Source organism: Zalophus californianus, chromosome 3, assembly GCF_009762305.2.
Source record: "Zalophus californianus isolate mZalCal1 chromosome 3, mZalCal1.pri.v2, whole genome shotgun sequence".
Taxonomy (NCBI): domain Eukaryota; kingdom Metazoa; phylum Chordata; class Mammalia; order Carnivora; family Otariidae; genus Zalophus; species Zalophus californianus.
In genome coordinates, this window is record NC_045597.1 from 167,306,989 (window position 1) to 167,316,095 (window position 9,107).

Here is a 9,107-nt window from a genome sequence, read left to right on the forward strand (position 1 = left end):
ACATAGCTACTAACTCCTCCTTGGGTGGGTCTATCTCATGTACTAGAAATCAGCCCTGGAAGTCAGCTTGTGATAGGAACCAAGGGGAAAGTTTCTCTGGTCTTTGGGTCCCAAGCTGAGAAATGTTTGCTTTTTTGGAGTGCTTTCCCTTTTCCAGGGTTGGGGGGAGGCAGTAAAACTTTGTAAACTCAGAATGTTCACTTAGTAGCCACATGAACTTGGCAAGCCATATAGCCTCCCGGAGCCTGAGTTATTTCATAGTACTTATATCATGGGATATAGTAAGTTGAAAAAGAAAGAAGGAAAAAAACAAAGAGAGGTATGCGCATTCAGAAGCTGGCCTGGCATTCAGAGCTAAGCCATGTTATTCCTCTGTTAGACATAAACAATTTCCCAGAATACCAACTTCAGGCAAGGTTACTCTGAGACTCTGATGCAATGAGACAAAATACGGCCACTTCATAATTTTGTCTAAGCACAAGCAAAAACAAAGTTACCGTGCCACCCACACAATTCCAAACACCCCCTCTCTCAGCCCAGATGATTAACTGCTCTTTCTTTATCAACTGCAGCTTTATCCTTCTAGGCTCCCCTCCCCATGAGTAGATTTATTGAGATATCCAATCATAAAATTACCCCCATGTTCTGACAACATCCAGTTTAGAGTGAAGCCCTGCTCTTTTAGGCTCTTCTCAAAGTCACCGAACCAAAGTACAAATCCTATAACAATATCCTTTGCTAACACCCTTTGCTGAGGCTCCCCATGCTTCCTCTTAACAAGTACAGAACCCAACTTGCTTTGTGACAGGTGTTCGGGTGGTCTTTGGCTGAAGGACATTGACATGAGTCAATGGATTATGTGTATAATGTGTTTGGCATATACTTGGCACAAATGAGCACTAAGTAAATGTTCGGTGTTAGTAATAGTGCGACATTGCTAAGGAGGACGTCAGCCTATTTATCTCTCTCAAACATAGTCAGTCCTCTCAAAGATGCTTGAAAAATGTCTCTGCTATGAAGCCACTTTTTGGTTAAAAAAAAAAAAAGTAGACATGGAGGGTACTTTAGAAATCATCCAGTGGCTTTCAAACTCTAGTGTGCATAAAGAAATGTTATTAAAACTGCAAATTGCCAGGTCCTACCCTCTCTCAAGATTTTGTATTATTAGATGCTAGGGAAGACCCGGGAATCTGTAGTTCGAACCAGCACCAAATCGTTCTTGGATCAAACTTTAAAAAACACTAGTCTGGTTTCCTCTTTTTTTTTTTTTTAATTTTGGTAAGGAAAGCATGGTTTAGGCATCCCCAGCTAATGTTTTATTAGCACTTACACATTATTTTCCTTAAACATGCAGGCAGAAGAACTCTCTGCTTTGTTCTACAAAGTTTTATATGCACATAATGAGAGAATCAAAGCAGAAATACCAGCACTTAAATGATAGTGCTGATTAGACAGGAAAGGAGGCGAAGGGCTTAGAAAATGCAGAGTACTAAACTTTAGTCTTGTTTTTTTCCAGATCTTTCTCTTTCTTTCCTGGGACTCCTGTGTTCCCTTCCTTTGCCTACCTCCCCAGTCTCCCCTCCCCATCACCCTGCCCTGCAGCTGCCTTGCTTAGACTCTCATCATATCTCAGCTGGACTGTCCACAGTCTCCGGACTCTGTCCAGTCTTGCCTTCTTCCAAACTGCATTCTGCCAGCATGCCAGGGTGAGCAGAATCAGAACACATCAAGTCATGTCACTGCTCTGGACTGAATGTTTGTGTCCCCTCCAAACTCATATGCTGAAACCCTCGTCCCCACTGTCATGATGTCTGGAGATGGGGCCTTGAGAGATAACTAGGTCCTGAGGGTAGAGACATCATGATAAGACTCGTGTCCTTAGACACTGGAAGAGATGGGAAAGAGCTTGCTTCCTGTCTCTGGGTGAGGGCACAATGAGAAGACAGTCTGCAAACAAGGGAGCTGGCTCTCACCAGACACTGGATCTACTGGCACCCTGATCTCCGACTTCCCAGCCTCCAGAACTGTGGGAAAGAAATGTTTGTTTGAGTCATCCAGTCCATGGTATTTTTGTTATAGCAGCCTGAACTATGACGGCCACTCACCTGCTTGAAACCCTTCACTGGCTCCCATTGCCTCCAGAATCAAGTACTGGTTCCTTAGCATGGCACACTTGACCTGAGATCCTCTGTCTTCAGACTTCCCCATGGGTCACATCGAATCACTTGTTTCCCAATGCACAATGTTATTTTCACATTTCTCATTTACCCCCCGAGTTTTACTGAGATATAATTGAAATATTACATTGTTTAAGTTTAAGGTATACAACATGCAGATTTGATATATTTATATATTGCAAGGGGATTAGCACCATAGTGTTAGCTAACACCTGCATCACCTCACATAATTAATATCTGTGTGTGTGTGGAAACATTTAAGATCTTTTTTCTTAGCAAATTTCAAGTATATAATACGGTATTATTACCTATACACATTATGCTGTACATTGGTTACCCAGAAACTATTCATTTTAAAGCTGGAAGTTTATGCTATCCTTCTCCTGTTTTTTAGTATACTGATCCTTCTCACTGAGATATCAGTTCTGCATTTTTCACCCAGAGAGAGGTTCATCTCAGGTATCAATTCCTCTGTAAAGATTTTCTTGAACCTCTCCTAATCTTCCAGGCTGAATTTAATACTGCCAACTTGGCTCTATCAAGCATCTTGCTCATACCACTCTAATGGTAATTATTACTTATCTAACTATTGTGTTTAGACATCAGTTTCTTAAAATAAATGAGGGCGGCCCCTTTCTGGGCAGGAACTATTCCATCTTTATTTCTGTATTCCCACTAAGTGGCAAAATGAACTGGCACATAAAGGCTACTCAGTAAATGCCTGGAGGATATGAATGTTACTCCCTAGTCTGAAATCCATTGTTGTAATAGTCTATGGGACCTATTTTGAATGCTCAGCACAACTGGCATACACAGTCACATCAAAGTTCAGTATTTGCAACTTTCAATGTGTAGGATGACACAAGCACTCTGCATTTGATCTATTTAATGGGCCTTTATAACAAGGGAGATGAGTAAGCAAAAGAGAGAAAACAGGAATGTTGTGTTCTCCCCAAAACCTTCTGTTCCTTGGTAATTCTGTCAAATTTTTCTGTTTCCTGAGATGTCAAATTAATACTACAACAGCAGTGGCCAATTTCAGAGTGTTCCTGGTGCCTCAGGTCCAGCCAGCAGTTGACCTTAACATCCACCTTCCTGCTTCCTAGTAACTAATGTAGCTTTTGTATCATCCACAAGCTCCATTAAATGAGATAAGGTCATTTGGTTGGCAGCTACATAGACCAAAGTATCCCAAACAAGGAGGCTGGGTGAGATACCAAGGATCACCGTCGTAGCACCAGCCTCTGGTTCTCTTTCTCAGCTTGTGTTTTGTGACTGACCAATAGATGACAAGAAGATAGGGAGAGGGCAACCAATGATCTACCTCTGCTTAACTCCTACGGCATTGCATTTGGATCAAACTGGCTCTTGTGTGAAAAGCGGAACATCTCTTCTCGTTTAAGCAACAGGTGGTTGTGATTGTCATTTTTGCTTTAACAAACCCACAAGAAGCTTTGAACCCCTAAAGTCTGGAAGGGAGGGAATAAGACAATAGCAACCTCAGGACCTAACCCCGGGGCATCAAGGCAGGATAACCGGAGAGGGAGGCCATAATGAGGAGCACCCTTTGAGCGTGTAACACAATATAGCAGTTCGTGGCACTTCTTTATGGAATGACTTCAGTTTCTTTGCTGGGTGGGTCTTATATAGGGTTAGATTGACCAGAAGACATTATAGGTTCAAAGGGAGAAAAGAGGGATAAAGGGAAGGAAAAGATTTAGAATCTGGTGCTCACTTTGGCAGCATGCGTTCTAAAATTAGAGTGATACAGAGGAGATTTAGCATGGCTCCTGCACAAGGATGACATGTAAATTCTTGAAGCAGTCCATATTAAAAAAAAAAAAAAGATTTAAAATCTGGACTCATTATGAAGTAGGATATACAGGAAATACTGGTGTATATAAGGTATATAGGCTGACCCTGGGGTTATCTTGACTTGTTTTTTCATCTTCATGGGGAAAAGGTTAGGAGGAATCCTGTAGGGTATCTATCCCTTCTCCCATTCCTCTCTTGGAGGCTGCTTCCATCTCAGACCTTTTCACCTCTTTGAGGTTCCAGCGGGTACTTTTGAGAGAAGAGGGAGAGAAGGAGGAAGCATAGGTGAGGAGTTAGTTTGGTCGTATTCCTCCTCTGCTCACCCCCCACCGTTACCTCCCTCTGTTGATTGTTTTTAATGCTGGGATTAGAGGGAGGATATCATTTTCTTTGCCTCTTCCCCAGTGATGGAAACACAATTTTCTTTTTTTTTTTTAAGAATTTATTTATTTATTTGACAGAGAGAGAGAGACAGAGCAGAAGCAGGGGGAGAGGGAGAAGGAGAAGCAGGCTCCCCGCTGAGCAGGGAGCCTGATGCGGGACTCCATCCCAGGACCCTGGGATCATGACCTGAGCAGAAGGCAGACGCTTAACCAACTGAGCCACCCAGGCACTCCTGGAAACACAGTTTTCAAGAACAGAAACTTGATCAGTGGCAGCCAGGATCTCTAATTTTATGTGCTTTGGGTTCAAGTGTTTCAGGATCATTTCCATGTCTGAAGTCTGCGATTTCATGCCTACCAAGCAAATAAAGTAAAATTCAGCACTGCAAGAAGCTTTTGGCTTTCCAGTTTATGTCTGATATGTTACTACTGGCAAACAGAGAACTCTGGCTAACGTCTCCAGGAAGCCACCACTAGTGTTGGGAGTTTAAAGTTTGAAGAACTGGGATTTAGGAATAATTAATACCAAATAATTCAAGAATCTGATTATTTTCCAGGGAAAGAACTCTTATAAATAGCTTAACCACGTGCAACCAGTTAGCCTTGAACACTCCTGGTTCATGCCTCTTGCCCTGATGTAATCTCTAATAGCACATGCTTTCGCTCTCAAAAATGACTCAGGTTAAGCAACAAGTTAGATGCTTGTTCCGTTCAGGAGTCACGTGGATGGTAGATATGGAGCCCTGGAAAGCATGGGATGGAAGGAGACTATAAAAAATAAACACCCATGTGGGTACAGCTAAGAACAGAGGAGAGAGGAGCAAGAATGAGAAAGAAGACCAGGCCACCTAGCAGCAGGTTGGAGCTTACAGACTGTTTATAGCATGGCCATGTAATAATGAATTTGATATTGTTGTACTGCTGTGATCTAAACTCCTCCCACAATCTCTGTAATGAAGCTGGCTGCACGCATGAATGCTTTATGTGAGAGATGGTTCAGGAGCTCCAGGAGAAGGAGCTATGTCTCCCACCTGAGTTGGTGAGACACATGGAGTGGGTCACATGGGGGAGGACAAGATGACTCATTCAATGACAAGGCAGGAGTTCAGAGTGGAGGGTGACTGGGGAAAGCATCAATAACTCATTCCCTTTCCAGAATCACAAGAGACATGGAGTACGTATGTGTCAGAGAATGTGGGTACACAAGTCTCCCGCTCCATGTGAGATGACATTTCAGCCATTTCATTAGAATCTCAAAGAATGGGGTACTTTAGATGGCTTTTGACCTGAAACCATCAGCTTCATTGTCAAACTTTGTAAGAAACAGACCGAAGAACCATATTTAATTACTGCAGGGTGTTTTAGGGATGTTGTTTGCTCAGTGCCCTTTTTACTAGGACCTACACGAAGACTTTCTTTGAGGTTTCAGTACTGGGAACAGTTAGGCTAGTCTTGGATAATTAGTTTATTTGTCTCATGGGCTCTCGTAGTTATGGAACTGATCTTGTTTCCCCTTTGTCTTGGCTGCTGGATTCAAATCTGGCTTTACCTACAACCCACAAAGTGTCTTAGAACGTGGGACTTGGACTCGACCTTTGCTTCTGGAAGATAAACATCCCCAAAGGAAACACATATACAGTCAAACAAATGTCTCCAGAAAATGTCAATTCCTTGTTCTCTATTTAGTATTGCTTTCCAGGTATAGTCATAATTCTTTACTTCCTATTGAAGAGACAGGAGCCTGAGTTTCCCTATGTGCATATGGTTTTTGGTAGAAATCCTGAAATTCTTCTATAAAAGAGACAGTGAATCCTATTTGGACTGAAAATCTCCTGGAGGAATGAGGTATTGACATGGAATTGGCAGCCGTTAGAAGGAGAAAGAATGCAAGAGGGGAGGGCGACCAGTTTGCTCGTTTGTTTTTAAAACTAAAGGAAGGGTCTAGATGCTAAGATGACTTTCCTCATTAGCTAAGATTTGGACTATATAGAAAAGATGGTGGAGATAACCTACAAGGATAACCTGAGATGTTACAACCAGTACTAATTTAACATTGTAGCTGCAAATTTATCCTTTTAAGACTAACCATAAATGTCTTTAGCCCAACTGAATTGAACCTTGAGTCTACATGGTTTAGTCTCTAAAAGAATGCTGGCAATGATATCCTTTACTTTATCCCCCTTATAAGACATCGTTTCCCATTATGAAAACGTTTGTCATTATGTTGGGTTAAGTGCCATTATTGCTTACTAAGGCCTAATAGATTAAAAAAAAAAAAAAAAAAAAAAAAAGCAGGACTCTGTAGTGCCAGAAACACAAGCTAAATATTTTATTGCATTCTAAAGGAGGAAAGTGGAGAACATAAATACTTTAGTAAAAATCCATTACTCGTCTGAAAGAACCAACTTTGGCGTTCATGGCCCCCCAGTCGAGGTATCTCCTATACTCCCCGGGCCTCAGGAGGTACTGCTTTCCCCTGTAGCTGGGCATCTCATAAAGGACCCAGCAGCCTTCCAGCACATTGAGGGAGTGGATTTCATTGAGATGGAAGCGGTCCTGAAGAGAGAGACAATCATCTGTGATCTCTGACATTTGTCCTCTGAAGTCATCTCGCTCGTAGATCCTCATTCTGAATGTGCCGGCGTGCTGAGGAGGCAGACAGAAAAGAAAAGATAAATGAGCACAAATGGAGAGAAATTAAAGTTCTAGCCCCTATACCTCCCTGGCCCCACCAACCCAGAAGTTCCTGGAGTCTGGGTTTGCTTCCAGAACAATCACATTGCAGTGTTAAAAAGCCTTCCTGCCTCCATCACCCCCGGCCCTTCCGGGCCTCTAACGATTTCTGGGCAATGCTAGGGAAAGACTTTGGCAGCCCTTCAGTGCTATCTACCCGGCTCTGTCCTTGGCAGCCAAGGTTGGTCTCAAATAAAATTGATCACGTTATTAGAGAAGGTCCTTCTCGAAAGAGAAAAGTGTAAGTCATCAGAAAGCAAAATCCCATTTGATATAGTACTCTGGCTAAAAAGGAATCAACATTTAGCTATTTTCTCTAAGACCAATGTTTTGGTTTTGCATACACCATAGAACATAAGATTATTGAGCTCTTGTAAAAAAGAAGACGACACATTTTCTTTGTTTTTATTGCCTCAGTGTCACTTCAGATTTCAACCTATCTGACCCTTAAGCTTCCTTTCTGGTCTAGTCACTCACCATCTTCATTTCCCTCAGCAGCAAAAATCATCTCCATTGAGCTCTGGATGACACTCTACCCCATGCCTCCCACACTCCAGCACATTCTTCTGAGAACTGTGCAAATTACTCTCTAGGAAATACTGATTCTCAAACTTTCATTTTGGAGTTGGCCTTTCCTCTAATAATAAAAACCAGAAGACAATAGAAAAGTGAGCCAAAGCAAGCAAGCGTATTTTACCAATTAAGTAGTCCCAGATTGCATCTAGAAGCTTTGATATATTATTTCTGAGTGGATACCACTTCGAATGACGACTTTAGTAAGCTCTATCTTAAACACATGGCAACTTCTGTTTTCCCTCTGTCCTGCCTTTTCTCAATTAGGCTTTGGCTTTTTAATTTTTGTAGTTACATTTAAAATATAAACATCTGGGAACATGTGAGTAAAAGTGCAAGCACCACAGAGCTCATGAAGAATGGCTTCCCCTCTGAGACCTCCTTCTGGAATGGACTGCAGGCTGTAGGCTCAGTCTCAGTTTCTGCTTTCTGGTTGGAATGATATGGTTGAAGAATGGTATCTGTTCATGGCTTTCACTTCCGAAGAGACCAGAGACGAGGACAGAGGCATACTCACCTGGGGGATGAGGCGGCAGGAGCGGATGGAGTCGCTGAAGCCCAGCCACTGCTGGTAGTCGGGGTAGTCCCCGCGCCGCAGGAAGTACTGGTGGCCCTGGTAGTTGGGGCGCTCGTAGAGCATCCAGCAGCCGCTGTCCACGCGGATGGAGTTGCAGCGGCTGAAGTAGGGCTGCAGGTTCGGGTGGTCACTGCTGCACTCGTAGCAGCGGCCCTGGAAGCCGCGGTCCTCGTAGAAGGTGATCTGCAAAATGGAAGATGTGGGAGCATGAGGCGATTGGCCCCCCTGCTGCAGAGGCTGCGCCAGGACCAATCCTGAGCCTCAGGTACCCGGCACTCACCTTCCCCATTTTGGAGCAAGCGAGCAGGAGGTGTTGGCTGGGTGCTGTGTGGGACGAGGGGGAGTGCCGCTGTATATATAGCAGCCCTGACTGCTGCCTCCGCAGGAAATCACACAAAAGGGGCCCATTTCGGTGAGTAAGGGGATTTGCCAGCTCCCCGCTCCTCCTCCCCCTGGTCATTGGGTGTAGCTGAATGGTTTACTCTCATTCTTTCTGGTAGGTTCGGGTTGTTCTGATTCACTAAAACTGTTGTTGCCACCAAAATGAAAAGAGTCTTTACTCTTTTAGTTGAGCAAGATGATGAGCGAAATTCTATCCCCGTGCTTTTATTTTGTCACCTACTCTGCTTAATTGACTCCTCAAAGGTAATTAAACTAAGTGATGTAGTCTGCTCCAAGACTGGTGGGTTTTTTTTTAACTTTTATTAAAAATCAGAATTTAAATAATAAGGAATCTTAAGGAAGAGGGAATCAAGTGAAATAATCTGTGAAAGTGCTTTAGAAAGCAAAAAGCTTAGTTCAAATTCAAGATTGTGTGGTCATCATTGTTGTTATTTTGGGGTCTATCTT

General features: G+C 43.0%; 1 protein-coding gene and 1 non-coding gene across 3 annotated transcripts; one reads left to right on the plus strand and one right to left on the minus strand.

Moving 5' to 3' along the window:
- The first annotated feature begins 3,904 nt into the window (after nucleotides 1-3,904).
- LOC113921141 lies at nucleotides 3,905-4,012 on the plus strand. The gene has a single exon (XR_003519543.1). It is a non-coding gene; the product is annotated as a U6 spliceosomal RNA (small nuclear RNA).
- A 2,668-nt stretch (nucleotides 4,013-6,680) lies between these two features.
- On the minus strand, nucleotides 6,681-8,566 carry LOC113920104 (gamma-crystallin B). 2 transcript variants are annotated; one of them, XM_027590298.1, is made up of 3 exons: nucleotides 8,539-8,566; nucleotides 8,199-8,441; nucleotides 6,681-7,021 (listed from the first exon to the last, which is right to left on the minus strand). In XM_027590298.1, exons 1-3 carry the CDS (start codon nucleotides 8,545-8,547, stop codon nucleotides 6,746-6,748), a joined length of 528 nt encoding a protein of 175 aa, XP_027446099.1. In that variant the 5' UTR covers nucleotides 8,548-8,566; the 3' UTR covers nucleotides 6,681-6,745. The 2 variants fall into 2 exon arrangements, with proteins under 2 accessions (XP_027446099.1, XP_027446100.1); XM_027590299.1 differs by having other exon boundaries at nucleotides 6,736-7,004; nucleotides 8,185-8,441; nucleotides 8,539-8,547.
- Between the last annotated feature and the right edge of the window lie 541 nt (nucleotides 8,567-9,107).

Excerpts from the sequence above, each read along its gene's own strand:
- LOC113920104 (XM_027590298.1), bottom strand. Across the intron at positions 7,022-8,198 it reads CCTGCCGCCTCATCCCCCAG|CACGCCGGCACATTCAGAAT; the intron begins GTGAGTATGCCT and ends CTGCCTCCTCAG.